We start from the raw sequence: 16,185 nt of genomic DNA on the forward strand, positions 1-16,185 counted from the left end.
ACAGACTTTTCTGCCTGGGTTGATTTGGAACTGTGATCTTCAGGATCTTCTCCTCTAGGATTAGAGGCATGAGTCACCAGCACTTGGCTTAACATATAATTCTTCTTCTTTTTCTTTCTTTACTTTTTTCTTTTTTTGCCAGTCCTGGGCTTTGAACTCAGGGCCTGGTGCTGTCCCTGAGCTTCATTTGCTCAAGGCTAGCACTCTGTCACTTGAGCCCCAGCACCAATTCTGGCCTTTTCTGTTTATGTGGTACTGAGGAATTGAACCCAGGGCTTCATGCATGCTAGGCAAGCACTCTAACACTAAGCCACATTTCCAGCCCAATATATAATTCTTTTTTTTTTTTTTTTACAGTCGTGGGCATTGGACTCAGGGCCTGAGCACTGTCCTGGCTTCCTTTTGCTCAAGGCTAGCACTCTGTCACTTGAGCCACAGCGCCACTTCTGGTTTTTTTTCTATATGTGGTGCTGGAGAATCAAACCCAAGGCTTCATGTATATGAGGCAAACACTCTTGCCACTAGGCCATATTCCCAGCCCACAAGATATAATTCTTAATAAATGAAGTTGTACCATCCTGAAGAAGAAACATTTAGAAAACTCTTCTTAAAAGAAGAAAGGACACTAAGTTTTTCAAATTGCAGAGTGTTAGAAGATCAGGAATGGGCCATTTTATAAGGAAATCAATGGACACTAACCAATACAATCTTTTTATTTTTGAGCTTCATAATCAGAGCTGTTCTAAAATCTTTACTTTGTAAAATTTTAAATTGTTATTATAAAGATGATGTATAGAGGGGTTACAATTATATAAGTCAGGTAAAAAGTATATTTCTTTTAGGACAATATCACTCCTCCCCTCACTCCCAGTTTTTCCCCTCCTGTTCCCACCATCAAGTTGTATACTTCATTTTCAGCATAATGTCCAGTACCTCTGCTGTATTTGTTCGCCTTTTGTCCCTTCATTTCTTTGCTTCACCTTACCCTTCCAAAGTCACATAAATGAACAAACAAGACAAAAGAGAAGAAAAACAGCAACAAAGAAAATACCTCTGTTTCCATTTCCTGGAGTTCATTCTGATAAATATTATTTCAAATGATCAGAGGCACATAGGCATTGCACCTTTGTGTTCCTCCCCTAAGAATGTTCTCCTTGCCAGGGGCCAGTGGTTTATGCCTGTAATCCTTGCTACTCAGGAGGCTAAGATCTAAGAATCAAGGCTTGAAGCCAGATGGGGCAGAGAAGTTGTTATGAGACTCTTTTCTCCAATTAACCATTCAAAAACAGGAAGTGTGGCTGTGTCTCAAAGTGGTAGAGCACTAGCCTTGAGCACAAAGAGCTCAGGGACAGCGTCCAAGCCCCAAGTTCAAGCCCCACAACTAACAACAACAACGGAAAAAGAATGCCCTCCTTCGGTCTCATTGTGGGTTGAATGCCTAGAATCTCCTGTTATAATCTATTATATAATGGTGTATTTTAGATCTAGCTTCTGCATACAAGAGAATAACCAACACCATCCCAAAACACTTCCATCACCTTAAAACCTAGTCTCCTTATCTACTTACAAGGTTATAGGTCATTGACCTTCCTGTGAATTTCCCAATCATGGCGGTCCTTGACCTCTTTCAGCCCTCACTTCCCATTGGTTGCCCAATCATTCCACTTTCATCTCCACACGAAGTCCTGCATCCATTTCTTCTGCTCCATTTGCACTCTCACTGGCTCTGTTCATGCCACCATTGCCTCTCTCATCTGGATGACTGTAATAGCACTCTGGGTAGAGGGCTGTCCAGTTCATTACCCTATGCTAATGCCCGAATGTGTCTGCCACTAACTCCAAAGCCAAAACTCCCATTCACTTCCCAGCGTGTATGCCATTGCCTATGGAACAGACATGCCACTCCTTAGGCATGCAAGGCTGACAAGGAGAAGAGGGAAAGAGGGAGATAGAGAATATGCAAGTGAGAATGCACCTGCCACGTGCTGTCTACCACAATACTGTCCCCATGCTATCTTCGCCCGTAAGGCCTCTGTTATACAGCATGCTTAAAGGTACCCATGTTTGTGTGTTCTTCGTGGCATCCTGCACACAGTTGACTTTCAATATAACTTCGAGTGAATTAATTCACGAAGGAATGCATTTTTATAGTTCAACAAAATTAGATTCTCAACTGGAGTTGGGCACTGGCGGCTCACTTGTATAAAGCTAGCTACTCAAGAGACTGATATTTGAGGATCAGGTGTAGAGCCAACCTGGGCGAATCTGAGAAACTGTGATCTTCAATTAACCAGCAAAAATCTGGAAGTAAAGGCATGGCTCAAGTAGTAGAGCACTACCTCTACTACCTCAGAGGTCCTGAGTTCAAGCCCCATTGTTGACATCCCGCCCCCTTTAGAAAGAAAGAAAAAGGCAAAAGAAAGGGGGGGGGGGCGGGAATTCCTTAATAGCCTTAAGCTCTGGGTTTTATACTTCTGTATGTTTCCAAACTCTGGCACAAAGCAAGCACCCCATAAGCACTTGTTGGACTAAAGAGAATAATTTTCTGATTCTCCGAGTTCCGCCCTGGCAGCGAGGTCTGCATTTGGCAGGGTGACAGCGCTCACGGCTATTTAGTTCTTATGTAAGAGTTGGTGACCCTCGGGGTTCTCCGGACACCCCTCCCACGACACTGCGGAGGCCACGGAGTGAGCTGGGGCGCACGGGGCACACACACACACACACACACACACACACACACACACACACACAGTCTTGGTGGGGGTGGATTTGCAGAATTCATTTCTAATATCGGTTCACCGTCAAGATCTTTAAAATACCACTGCCAGCTCCCCGCGGGAGGCTCGGGGCGTGGACGCGAATTTATTCGGTGGTCAGGGCCGGCCCACCTGGCGCGGCGTCTCCAAGCCTTGCAGACCGCCCAAGGGCTCCCGGTCTGCGCGTGACGGTGAACCCACGGGACTCGAGCTCCAGGCGGTGTCTGTGGGATCCCCAACATCTCCGGAACAGTCTGGGTCCCCGTAACTGCCCTCTCCCTCCAATTCCAGCGGGCAAATAAGGCTTGCGGCCCGGGATCGATTGCAGTTGCTGCCCGGAGCCGCAGGCGCGCGGCCGAGGCCGGCGTCCCCCCCGCCCGGAGCCGAGCCGCGCGGGCCGGACGATCTCGGGAGATCGGGCGGGGCTCCGGCGCCGCGAGGCGCGGAAGATGGCGGCGCGGCCCGGCCTCGGGCGTCCGCGAGGGGCCGCGGCGCCGCGCGCCCAGCTGGGCCCGCGTAGCTGAGAGCGGCGCCTGGGCCCGCGGCGCGGCCTCCTCCCCGCCGGCCCGCCCGCCGCCTCCGCCGCGCCCCGCCCCGCGCGCCTCGCCCGCCTGCCCGCCCCTCCCCGGGCCGCGGCCGAACCCCGCGTCGCGCTCCCCGGGGATGGCCCGCGCGCCTCGGCGCTGCGTCTCGGAGCTCACGGCGGAGCGGCGGCGGCCGCGCTCGGGGGGCGCGCGGCGGCTGCAGCAGCAGCGGCGGCGGCGGCGGCGCCGCGCTTGAGGGGCCGCCGGGGATCCGAGCGGGGTGCCGGGTTAGCAGCCCGGCCAGCGCCGCCAACATGTCGGATACCAAGGTAAAAGTTGCTGTCCGGGTCCGGCCCATGAACCGACGAGGTGAGGAGCTTTCTGTTGGGTTTTATTTCTGCTCGGGCAGTGGGCGGGGGTAACTTTGGAAACTGCCAGGGTGGCGGGAGCGCGGCCGGGTCGGGGGGTTGGGGAGGTCCGGAGGACTGGCGACCCGGGAAGCCCCGGGAGCCGCGGGCAGCGAGCGTCCGGGCCCCTGCCGGGCTCCGTCTCCGGAGCTCGGCCGCCCTCCGGGGGACCCAGCCCGGCGCGCGCGGCGGGCTGGAAGGCGCGGATGCTCGACTTTGCAGCCACGACCCTCTGCCCCTGTGCTTTCAGAACTGGAACTGAACACCAAGTGTGTGGTGGAGATGGAAGGGAATCAGACGGTCCTGCACCCTCCTCCTTCGAACACCAAACAGGGAGAACGGTAACGCGGGGTCGCCGAGGGCGGGGAGGAGGAGCCCTCGTGGGGATCCCTGCAAGTTGGGACTGGGGGAAAAACGGGAGTGCTCTTTGCTATTGTTAGAAGGGGTGCCTTCAAGTTTGTCCCACGCTCCTGTACGAAGTGATTGCAAGTCCAAGTTTCTCTTCTCCCCCTGCCTCCCCCCCTTCTTGTCTCCTCCCATATACAGTCCTGTGGCTGGGCACCCTGGTCAGAATCAGCACCAATCAGCAGCACAACCCCCCCCCCCCCCCCCCAGTGGGCTGCCAGGTACCTCGGGTGTGAGGGGGACACTTGGAACTCTGTAAAAAGGCCCAGGCCAGCAAATGACCAACCCAAGGCCTTATTCATGGATTCTTTCCTCTGGTTGAATCGCTGAGGGACGTTTTGTGTAAGATGGAGGAGTAGGTGGGTGTCAAGCAAAGCAGCCCTGTAAATGCAAGCGCAGGCCGGACCATTTAAATTCTTTTTGTTTTTGTTGTGTGTTGTTGATGGTCATGGTGGGGAGTTGAGATAATGCGTGAATGTTATGTGTGAATGCCCTCCCTTCCCCACCCCCATCTTTATAGACACTTGGAGGATGTTTTAAAAGGGGGGGATGATGCATTTACTAGATGGCAACATATTTGCATTTGAAAAGTGGTAACTGTGGGATCCTTATTAATTCTGCTCTGTTTCATACAACTGTATAGGAGAAGGCCCCTGAAATAATTTGAATATTTGGCATTTTCTTTTCCTGGTAAGCCTCTGAGAAGAAATTGGTTGGAATTCATTCGATATGGCAGTGTAGTAACTTGTGAAAATAGAAAAAAAAAAAAGAAAAAAACCCTGAAGTCTGCAAATTAATTCTTCTTGGAAATGAGTAGGAGTTTGTGTTTAAAAGTCACCTGTTGGTTGACAAGCTACAAAGTAATGAATTGCTGCACTTTAGAGATTTTTTTCACTGAAGACTTACTCTGAAGTAAAATTTGTTACTTTATTGCTTATAAGAGGCAGCAGGCTTCCTTTTGTAATCATGGCACTGTTTTGCTAAATTTGAGGAGAAATTATAAGCTATCAGATTGGTGATTCTTTACTTTTTTGTGTTTTGCCTACCGATTTTTATATAGTTTGCAAACATTCTGCATATTCTTGGTGTGACATAAATGGCTGTTATTTTTAAAATGTGTTAAATATTTTTATAGTTAATTAGTGTATGCTTGGACAGTATTTTTAGATGCATTTGCAGTGTTCTTTTGCTGTGTTTTCAAATATGTTTAGCAGTACAGATAATACATTTCATGGTGATAGTAACTAAACTCATGAAGTAAATTACAGTCTCAACAGATTAGGTCCCTGCCTTTTTTTTTCTTTCAAAACTGAATATTGTTACATTGTTTCAGAAGAAAATTTATTGGGTTAGATTGTTCAGGGCAGTCTGGGAAGCAGGTAGAATGTTTTAATTTGTATGTACTCTTCTTCTGTTTCCCTTGCTGCTAGAGACTCTACATCATCCTTCTGTTTTGTGTGTGTGCAAACGTGTGTGTGTACTGTTTCCATATATATGTGTGTATGCTGCTGGGGATTGAACCCAGGTCCTTGAGCACTCTACAACTGAGCTATGCCCCTAACTCATTTTGAGTACACAAAGAGTGGTGCTGTTAGCTGCTATGATGCCTTGTAATTTGTGCAAAGAAACAGGTTTAATTTTGTGGAGTTTACATATAATTTATAACTGGTTACAAATGCTAAATAACCAGTTGGGTAGTTTTTAGGGCCACCATGTTAGTTTCTAATCAGAATCGCTTAAGTAGATTTGTAGGGAGATTCTTGGACTTGCTATCCTTTAGCTATTTATTGGGATAGACCGTTTTCTAGATCTAGAGGAATAGTAATGGCATGTGGATACTTTCTTCTGTCAGAACAGTTGTGATTTTTCCGTAGTTGGGTCCTTTTTATGGAATTCTGCTTGTGTATTGGTCAGTCCATTTCTAGACAAATTGAGAGAGTCAACCCAACCTAACAGTGCTAGTTGTACTTGTGGATTTAAGATTACTCTTGTCAGGAATGAAGACATCAGGGCCTGGGAATATGTCCTAGTGGTAGATAGTGCTTGCCTCTTATACATGAAGCCCTGGGTTCAATTCCTCAGCACCACATATATAGAAAAAGAACTGGTGAACTGGTGCTGTGGCTCAAGTGGTAGAGTACTAGCCTTGAGCCAGGGACAGTGCTGAGCCCCTGAGTTCAAGCCCCAGGACTGGCAAAAAAAAAAAAAAAAAAAAAAGATAAGAATGAAGACATCAAGTGCATTTTGATTTTCATTATGCAACTTGGTTTTCCGTGTCTTCAGGGAGCTTTCCTTTAAAGTAACAGTACATTTAAAAATAGAAACAGTTCCTCCCTTGGGCACTGGGTTGATGAATGGCAACCAGTGATTAATGTTATATACATCCTTTCCCCCCCCCTTTTTTTTTAGTGGTTCTAGGGATTGAACTCAGGGTCTCATGCTTACTGAGCAGGTGCAGTACTTAAACCAAGCCTCCAGGACCTTTTTGTTTTTTTTGTACCTTCCTTACTTTTGAGATAGGGCCTCACTTAATGCCTAGCTATGATTCTCCTACTGTGATTTCTTGTATCACATGCTACTGCAACCAGTTATTGATTGAGATAGGATCTTGAGAACTTTTTGCCAGAGCTGGTTTTGAGCTGTGATTCTCTGCTCTTGCCTCTGAAGAAGCTTAGATTATAGGCTGGAGCTATTGTGCTGGACAATGCAATTTATTTCTCTCATTTGTTTTTGGATAGAGCTCAGGATAGAACACTGAGAATAGAACTCAGGAATAGAACATTGAGAGTATTACTGTGTTTTTAAAAATACCTCTAAGTTCAAGGTTTGAAATGTGAGAAGTTCTTTAATAAATATTGTTGAATTTATGTCTCAAATTGAAAATTACTATTTTCCTGAACATTGCAAGAATTTATCAATGCATTAATCCTGAGTAGGAATTCAAAGCCAAAGGGTACAAGTTTCAATTTTTCCATTAAAAGCAAAGGAGAGTATATTGACTTCCAAGGAAAAACAGTCAGGCTTAGCTTTCATGTGCTTTTTTCTTTTTTATGGGGTCAAAGTCAAGACTGCACTAGTGAGGACTGAAGCCTTTGAGGACTTCTGAGGGTAAAGATGTTTGTGCTAGGGTTGTAATGAGAGGATGGTAATACCATGCATAGGCCCAGGTTAATAGTTGATATGTATCTCGTTCACCATTCCCAAACATTAAGACATATATAAATTAACTTCTTGGAAAAATTAAAAGAAATGCATTGCACTCCTTTATCTAGGATCCATTCATGTTTCAGCACCATGCTTGGCTTAAAGGAACAAAAAATAACTATAGATCCACTGGAGGTGCCCAAGGCTCTCACTTTGGAGAGTTATGAGAAGAAAGGAAAAGTACAGCATGGTAATTATATAGGTGTATATATGTTTGCCCTCACATGTCTTATGTTACCTGGAAATTCCCTGCTTCCTTTTCCACCTTACCCTTGAGGCTGTGGTCTTGCTGAAGGCGTGTTGGTCCCTTGTACTCCTTCCTTCTCACCCCCGCTCCCTATACCAGCTTGGCGCAGCACAAGTGCCCAGTGTGTTAGGAGACTGAGACAGGGCTGTGGAAGTCACCCTGGGTCCTGGCACATGGGGAGACAGGTGGCATTTGTTTGTGCTGGTCTTGTGGGTGCTAAGTGGAGGTTCATTTCTGCAAGATGAGGTAAAAGTCCGTTGCCAGTGAAAGTGAAAATCAACCTGCTACAGATGGTTTCTGGGTGATTACTTGTGTGTGAGTCCATGTCCACTGGGGTGGAGCTGGATGCAGAATAGGGCAATTTGCTGGGCATGTGGGTGTTTGAATTGAATGCAAATTCCTAGTTTGTCCAATTCCACAGTGGAATGTCTTCCGCTCACCCTATTTTTCCCTATCTCCCACATTTCCCCAAAAGGATAACCAAGGTAATATATTTCTCATGAGTTTTCTGGTGTGTTTATGTGAGTGTATTCAAATACTCAAACCATAGTATCTTTATATATTATAGTTTTACAAATATCTTTCATTGTTAGTATGTGAAGACTCATTTCTTTTATATATTCACTATGGATAATAGTGGTAATTAAAGCATCTCTGTCTCTGTCTCTCTCTCTCACTCTCTATATATTATTGGGTTATGGATCTGATCTTTACAACTTTGAGAAATGAAGCTTTATCAGGAAAAGAGAATAATGAAGCTTGCATTCTATAGGAATTTCTGTCATTATGTTGAATAAATCATGAAGTAGCCATATGAAGTAAAGTGCATCTCTAACTTAGCTAAGTAAAAAGATAATATTAAGTATTACCTTGGGAAGAGTAACTTCCCTTAACCCCCCTCCTCCCTGTGTGACCTGTTCTCTTGGCATTCTTTTTTTTTTTTAAATGTCAGTCCGGGAGCTTGAACTTAGAAAGGGCCTTATCTTATGCTCTTGCACAGCTTTTTTTATTCAAAGCTGGAGCTCTGTCATTTGAGCCACACCTCCATTTCTGGCCCTTTGCTGGTTGACTAGAGCAAAGAGTCTAGTCTCATGCACCTTTTTGCCTGGGCTGGCTTCCCACCATGTTCCTTAGATCCCAGCCTACAGAGAAGCTAGGATTACAAGCATGAGCCTTCAGCATTCAGCAGCCTTCTAAATCCTGAAGAGAATCCTCGGCTGAATGGTTAAAACATTAACTGCTAAGTCTTTTTTGTATAGGATCCAGTGTACATGATGAGCTTCGTAAACTCCCTCCTTAGTGTTAAAGTCTGTGCATTAACTAACATGAAGCTTGTAAATCGCAATGGGTAGCCTCCCTGCTCTGATACTCTTTCCTTTTCCTATAAAAGCACTTTGTGCCCCATCATCCTCCACCCATGAAGGAGCTTTGAGGTTGAGCTCCTCTATCATCTGAAGATTACTGGCCCTTGAACAACTCGTAATAGTTTTAGGTGGTAAGGTGGGCATTGTTGACTCTAAAACTTGGAATTGGGACCCAGGCCCACTCTTTGCCAAACATACCTTCTTGTTGTCTTTCTTTCCTTGTAATGAATTGACATCTTGTTTTTTCAATATCTCACTGGGGAGACAGATGCAGATAACCTCCTTATGACCTCCTTATGTCTTTTTTTTTTTTTTTTTTTTGTGCCAGTCCTGGGACTTGGACTCAGGGCCTGAGCATTGTCCCTGGCTTCTTTTTTTTGCTCAAGGCTAGCACTCTGCCACTTGAGCCACTTGAGCCACAGCACCACTTCTGGCCGTTTTCTGTATATGTGGTGCTGGGGAATTGAACTCAGGGCTTCATGTCCTCCTATGTCTTCTGCTCCTATAACTTAACATCTCAGAGAAGGCTGCCAGCCTAGCCTTTTGATAATTTTGGAGATGGAATCTTGAGGACTTTTCTGCTCTAGGAGACAGTCTCAAGGACTCCTCCCACCCCCACCCACATTGGCCTCTAACCAAGGTCTTTCAGATCTGAGGCTTCTGAATAGCCAAGATTGTAGGCTTGAGCCACTGATGCCTGGATAATATTTATTAATTTAAAAATTTCAGTTTCTTTATCTATTCTGTTTCAAGGAAAATGGGAGGGAAAAGGATTTTGTTGGGCATTAAGAAGACCAGCTTCTATCAGAAGGCTTTTCTGTTTAACTTGTAAACTTGAATGTGCTTAAGAACCTAAAGGTGCTGCTTAAGTAGGTCTGGAGTGAGGCTTGGGAATTTGCATTATTTCCTCTTTTTTTTGGTGGGAGACTTTGTATTTAAGTGAAGTAGCAAAGTTGGGACAAATCTGAGGGTTAAATTAGGGGTGGTGGTGGTGGTGAAGCCTTAAAAATCTCTAGTTCAGACAGAGACAAAAGTGACATATAAAGGCTACTTTGAAGATAGAGACTATGTCAGTGGCAGGACCAGGGAAACCCAGAATTCTCCATGTACTACACAGTACTCCCTCCACCCCCGAGGTAGATCCAAACATCCACCTAGATGGCTACCTGGGGGCTCTGTTGGAATCATCAGTCTTGTAAAGGCCTAAAGTGGGGAACTGGTGCCCACAAGGCTGAGGTTACCTTTCTGTTAGTAATGATCCTCAAAGCATGAGTCTGGTCCTCAGCTGCCATTACTAGCATCACCTGGGAGTCAGTTTTAAATGCAGATTCCTATGGTTGGAGGTGTGGCAGAGCGCCAACCAATGAATGGAAGCATCAGATACCAAGTTTGAGTCCCAGTCTCCTACCAAAACAAAACAAAACGAAAAAATTGCCTAGCGTGACAGTTCTTGTGTGTGTCTACAGGACATTATCAAAATTATGTGGTTTGGACCTTTCAATTCATTTTCATCTTGTACAGTTGTGGTTCATTTTGTGTATAGGAGAGAGACCAATGGTATTTAAGTGGTTCTTGTAGGCATACAGCTGTGTTATGCAGCAATGTGTATATGGGGAGGTCCCAGAGCTGTTTGCATAATGCTTCTTTGGATAGCTTTTGTTTCTATAGATTTTTTGTTACAACCTTGCTACACTGCATTGATATTTTCTGGCTTTCATTGTGGGATGGACTCTCCTTTGTGTGCACATGTGCATTTCTGCTCTGGTTTCCCACTTTCCTTTTGGAAGCAGTGTGTCTTGATTGGTTCTTTTTTTTAGCTCCTTAGAATCTGATATGTAGGTGTGATGAGGTTTGCCTCTGTCAGAAGGGGCCAGAAGAAAGCTTCTATGTGTCCTTTCCTTATGGGAAGAAGATCCAGCTTTGCTTTTTTTTTTTTTTTTTTTTTTTTTTTAAGAAGGAACAGGAAGGAAGCCTTTGAGGAAAGGGAAGTCCTTTGAGGAGACACTCCTTAGACTGTCTGCCTGCATTGGGTGACTGAGAATGTCCACATACCTCCATCTGGGAACCCCAGAAGAAAATCAGGAAGGGCATATAATAATCAAATGCCTAGGTGAACATTCTGTTGAAGATACTGAGCAGGTTTATCCCAAGTTTTAGAAGAACCGCAAATAATAGAGCCACATGCAATTTGTTGAAAAGATGAACCAGCTTTGAACCTAGTTATATTCTATTCTGGGGCTTACTCAAAACAAGTCCTCACAATGGGTGCTTTTTGTATCTACCTATCTTGCTATCTCAATTAAACAGAGAATATGTAACGATTTGTGCAGTTGTGCTGGGAACGTTTTAAATTGCAAGTCTTAAAAATAGAATAGGATTTTTGGTTTTGTTTTCCATTTTCATTCTCTGCCCTTAACTACTTGTGTTTTCATAGTTAATGGAAATGTGAGATTCAGTGTACAAATTGTGAGGGAATGACTGAATGGTTGCATGGTTATACTACTGTTAGTTAAGAAAGATCCTTAACATTACTTGTGTTTAGAGTAATGCTTTGAGGAAGGAGTGGGGAATCAGGTGGAAGGGAAGGTTTATCAAGATAATGGTGTTAAATTTGAGCAGCCCCATTCAGTTTTAAACATCTGCTTTTTTTTTTTAAAATCTAGAGTTACTGTATAAATAGATAACATTAGCATGGTAATACCACTTTAGTTTTTTTTTTTTTGAAGCTTTTGAGGTATTGCTGGCTAGTCTACATTTTTATAATGAATTATGCAGTGGAAGTAAGTTTACCAAAATTGCTGGCCAACTGTAATCCTAAGGGACTTACCTTACATTCTCTGGCCAGGTTATTATTTATTATTACTTTTTTCTAAGAGTGACTTTCCACTATCCTTACTCATTGGTTGCCTAGACTTGTGAACTCTTAAGGAAAACAGATGGAAAAAAAAAGTGCAGATAAGCAGAGAGGTTCTAATTTCTTTTAAATGTGTCTAGTGAGCACATTAAACCAAAAACACCACTATAGCTTGATGCCTCATTTAATCAAATAAAAGAGAGTTTAACACCAGAATAGGAGGAAAGATGTAATGTTGGAATTTAAATAGTGAGCAAATTTAATTTTATTTAAAGCTTATTATTTTTCTCTTCTCCTGGGAATGGATAGAAACATCAACCCAGGTGACCTGGAGTTGTGCAGGACTGTTGGAGGTCTCTGGTGTCTGTGATATGATATAGATCAACTATTACAGCACTCCCTCTGTCCTTCCCTCCCTCTCTTCTTCCCTCCCTCTCTCCCTTTTTCTTTTTCCTTGCTTTTTTTTTTTTTTTTTTTGAGACAAAGTCTTGCTATGCAGCTCAGGCTTCCCTTCAATTCTCACAATCCTCTTGCTTCAGCTGCTAAGACTGCTGAGATTACAGGTGTGTACCACCATGCTCAGGAAATAATCAGAATTGTGGGCTTCTTAGGCTGTGTTGGTCCACTAGACCAATGGCTACTACAGATTATTAAAGGGTTTATTTCCCCTTAAAAATTGACCCGCTGGGTGTGGTAGCAGGTACTTGTAGTCCACCTACTCAATTGGCCAAAGAAGAAAGATTGCTTGAGCTCAGGAGTTGGAGGTGTTGGAGTAGCATCTATAAAAAAAAGAAAAAGAAAAAAAAAACCAACAGAAAAATTCCTCCTTATTTGTCCTTATTTGTATATATACTGAGTTTTCCAAGTGGGTAGGCACAACTTTGTTTTTGTAGTTTTTAATATATCAAAATAGCCTTTCTAACCTTCTAGAGAATTAGCTTAAATGACAGCTAACTTAAAAGCTCATTGTAAATGACCATGGACAGATTGAATGTCCCTTGTCCAAAATTCTTGGGACCAGAAGTGCTTCCAATTTCTGTTTTTCACATTTGGGAATATTTGCATGTCCGTAGTGAATGGCTGGGGGGATGAACCTGAGTCTAAACACTAAATTCATTCATGGTTCATATGCATCTCATATCCAACCTGAAGACAGTTTTATATAGTAATTTTAGCACACCTGACTCACCACAAGTTCAATCCTGCAATCTTCAACTTATGCTGTTATGTCAACACTCAAAAGGCATGGGGATTTTGAAGTATTTCAGATTTTCATATTTTACAGATGTTCAATCTGTATCTGAGCTAAAATGTCATATTTTCCTTCTGCATTGTTTTTACAGGCATCAGTTGTGTCTAAGTAACTGACTTTATGAAGCACTATCAGGTATAGTGGCCTAGCGTGTGGAACTTAATGTCAAGCTGCTTGTTTGAATCTGACTACTTTCTTGCTGGGAATTTTGGGGCAAATCTCTTAACTCCCTCTGTCTGAGGTTTAGAAAGCTGCTAGTGTATGTGCGTATACATACACTGATTGTTGACAGTTTTATTATTTTTACAATTAGGAGACACTGAGGTACAGTGGGCTTGCTTTTGTTTCTAATATTGTTTCTTATTCCATGTTGAAGAAAGGAAATTTCTCTTAAAGGAAGTTTCTCCTTAGCCCCTTAAAGAACAATTCAAAGGAAGTTCCAAATATCCTTTTTAAATCTTAGGATTTTATGATCAGTTTTGACTTAATTGTGAGTGTTTAAGACAGTGTACATTTTAAAGACATCCTGTGATCCCATCATCTTCTCAGCCGACGGGAACCCAGGAATACTGCTTTGCTACATGGGTGCAATGAATGTTGTTGAGAGAAAAATTGCTCATGACAGGTAGTCAGCAGGTTGGTTAGTTGGCATCCTTTTATGAAAGTAAATAATTTACATCAGCAATTGTTTTTAAAGCCAGGCTCCATTGGCCCATGTCTGTAAGTCTAGCTACTCAGAAGGCTGAGGCCTGAACATCATGGTTTGAAGCCAACCCTGGGCAGAAAAGTCCATAAGATTCTTATCTCCAATTAACCACTTAAAAGAGCCAGAAGTCATGAGCACAAAAGCTCAGACTCTGAGTTCAATCCCTCAGGACCAGCACACACACACGAAAAAAAAAATAAAAGGAAAGAAATGTATTTGCGTACCTGCAAGAAGTAACTGTTCTTGACATAAGATGTCCTTGAGATGTTAAGGAGGGAGTGTGTGTGCAGAGAATAGGGGTAGTGATGTATGTATGGGTTGCTGCACCAAGGCCGTGGACAAAGACCTAAGGGGAACCTCCATGCACAGCATGAATGAACAAGAATTGTATATTTTGCTTTTCTTTTTCCCCTTCGTGTGTGAAGCATCATATCCACATTCAGGCCCCTTGGCTTTGTCCTGGAGTGGAATAGCATCATCTAGTCTCCTGTCTGTCTCTTCTCGCTCTCAGCTAAGGTTTTGTTGGCTGCTGCCACTCTGTGATCCAGCCCTGGAAGTAGAGAGCATGATGGGAGAGTAGGGTACAGAGTAGAAGGAAAGGCACTGTGGGGGGTGGGATTAGGGTGAGAACAGGCCTGGGTCCTGATGAACTTGACATTCTAGCCCCTCCTCAGAGCTGTGCTCTAGAGACAGCAAGCAACAGACTGGGATGGGGGAACTCAGGCTCTAGACTATGTATATCCTATATACTCTTTTCTTTTATTGTTTGTTCGAGTTCTGAGGCTTGAATTCAGGGCCTGGACACGGTCCCTGAGCATTCATGCTTAATGCTAGCAGTGCTCTGCCACGTAAGCCATGGCTTCATTTGTGGCTTTTTGGTGTTTAATTGGAGATAAGAGTCCCATGAACTTTCCTCTCTGGGCTGGCTCTGAACTGTGATGCTCAGATTTCAGCCTCCGGTGTAGCTAGGATTATAGGTGTGAGCCAACCAGTGCCCAGTGATATATCCTTCTTGACGCTGGAATGTGTGAATGCACCTAAGGTGTGCAATAGGTCAGTTTTAAATTGGGAAGGGAATCTTGTACTGCTCTTTCATCTTTACTAATTAGTCAGCTATTAATAAGCATATATCAGAGCCAGCTAGAAACTATTCTGAGTATGATGCTGAATGTATAAGAACATTTTTTTGCGGGTGGGGGGCAGTCCTAGGCCTTGAACTCAGGGCCTGAGCACTGTCCCTGGCTTCTTTTTGCTCAAGGCTAGCACTATGCCACTTGAGCCACAGCGCACTTCTGGCCCTTTTCTATATATGTGGTGCTGAGGAATCGAACCCAGGGCTTCATGTATACGAGGCAACCACTCTTGCCACTAGGCCATATTCCCAGCCCATAAGAACATTTTTTTTTTTTTTTTGGCCAGTCCTGGGCCTTGGACTCAGGGCCTGAGCACAGTCCCTGGCTTCTTCCTGCTCAAGGCTAGCACTCTGCCACCTGAGCCACAGCACCCTTTCTGGCCGTTTTCCATATATGTGGTGCTGGGGAATCGAACCGAGAGCTTCATGTGTAGCAGGCAAGCACTCTTGCCACTAGGCCATATTCCCAGCCCCCATAAGAACATTTTTATGGCAGGATTCTGAGAGGTGATCCAGCAGCAGTGTGCAAGTAGATATATTGCTATCAGCAATGTGCTTCTAGCAGTTTGCCTGCTTCAAGGTCCAGTTTTTTTAAAAAATCATTGATGTGTAATCTTTGACTTAGACATCACTATCTTGGTTGGCCCTGGCCATGGATATTAGTGACAGGAGCTCCTTTCTAAGTTTCTTATTTACTAGGTTTTTCTAGTGATGTCAATGGCAGGTCCAGATAGGATTAATGAGCAGACCTGGCATAGACTCGTTTGAAAGCTTTTTGCCCATTCATCCAAGCACCAAGGTGCCCTTTCTCCCTGCATGTGGTCAAAGCCTATTGCCTTGAATGAAATGTAACAACCAACTCCATGCCAGGGAAAGAATCTGTACATGGTTTACCACCCTTCACAGACTGTAAACTCATTAAGGGAAGAGCTTCTTTGTCATGTCTTCCTGTTTTCCAGCAGCTAGCACATGCCATGGACAGAAACAGGTGCTTTCTAGATGTTGTCTGATTGAGGGCTCTGGAGCATACAGTTAGAAACTTTCCAGGAGCTGTGTCTAAGAGCAGGAATTGTGTGGTGTGGAGTTCCCCAGACTGTGTCTGTTACTTGTGGTTCAGTGCTTTGAGTGTGAGCCTGACGAGACTTCTAATTTCTGAATTAGATTATTACATAATAACAGGCTCTGTGCTGTGGTGTGGCTTTTTGGATTGTGGCTGCACAGCTGTTGCTCTAGACCCTTGCAGTGTTGACTACTATAGCCTTGGGCTGGCAGTAACAAGCTGTGGGTGCTTAGTACTGCACAAGGTCAGTAATGGTTGATCCAGCCAAAGAGAT

General features: G+C 44.1%; 1 protein-coding gene across 5 annotated transcripts in view; it reads left to right on the top strand.

The window, feature by feature from the left end:
- The first annotated feature begins 3,401 nt into the window (after positions 1 to 3,401).
- Kif13a (kinesin family member 13A) overlaps positions 3,402 to 16,185 on the top strand; it is a 160,018-nt gene continuing 147,234 nt past the window's right edge. For 3 of the 5 annotated variants that reach the window (XM_048348413.1, XM_048348411.1, XM_048348414.1), the window contains exons 1-2: positions 3,403 to 3,649; positions 3,938 to 4,028. In XM_048348413.1, the coding sequence (XP_048204370.1) occupies positions 3,595 to 3,649; positions 3,938 to 4,028 (146 nt within the window). In that variant the 5' untranslated portion in view covers positions 3,403 to 3,594. Of the gene's footprint in view, positions 3,650 to 3,937; positions 4,029 to 16,185 lie in introns of all 5 variants that reach the window. The other 2 variants (XM_048348412.1, XM_048348415.1) reach the window with 1 other exon arrangement.

Source organism: Perognathus longimembris, chromosome 6 (assembly GCF_023159225.1).
Source record: "Perognathus longimembris pacificus isolate PPM17 chromosome 6, ASM2315922v1, whole genome shotgun sequence".
Classification (NCBI taxonomy): domain Eukaryota; kingdom Metazoa; phylum Chordata; class Mammalia; order Rodentia; family Heteromyidae; genus Perognathus; species Perognathus longimembris.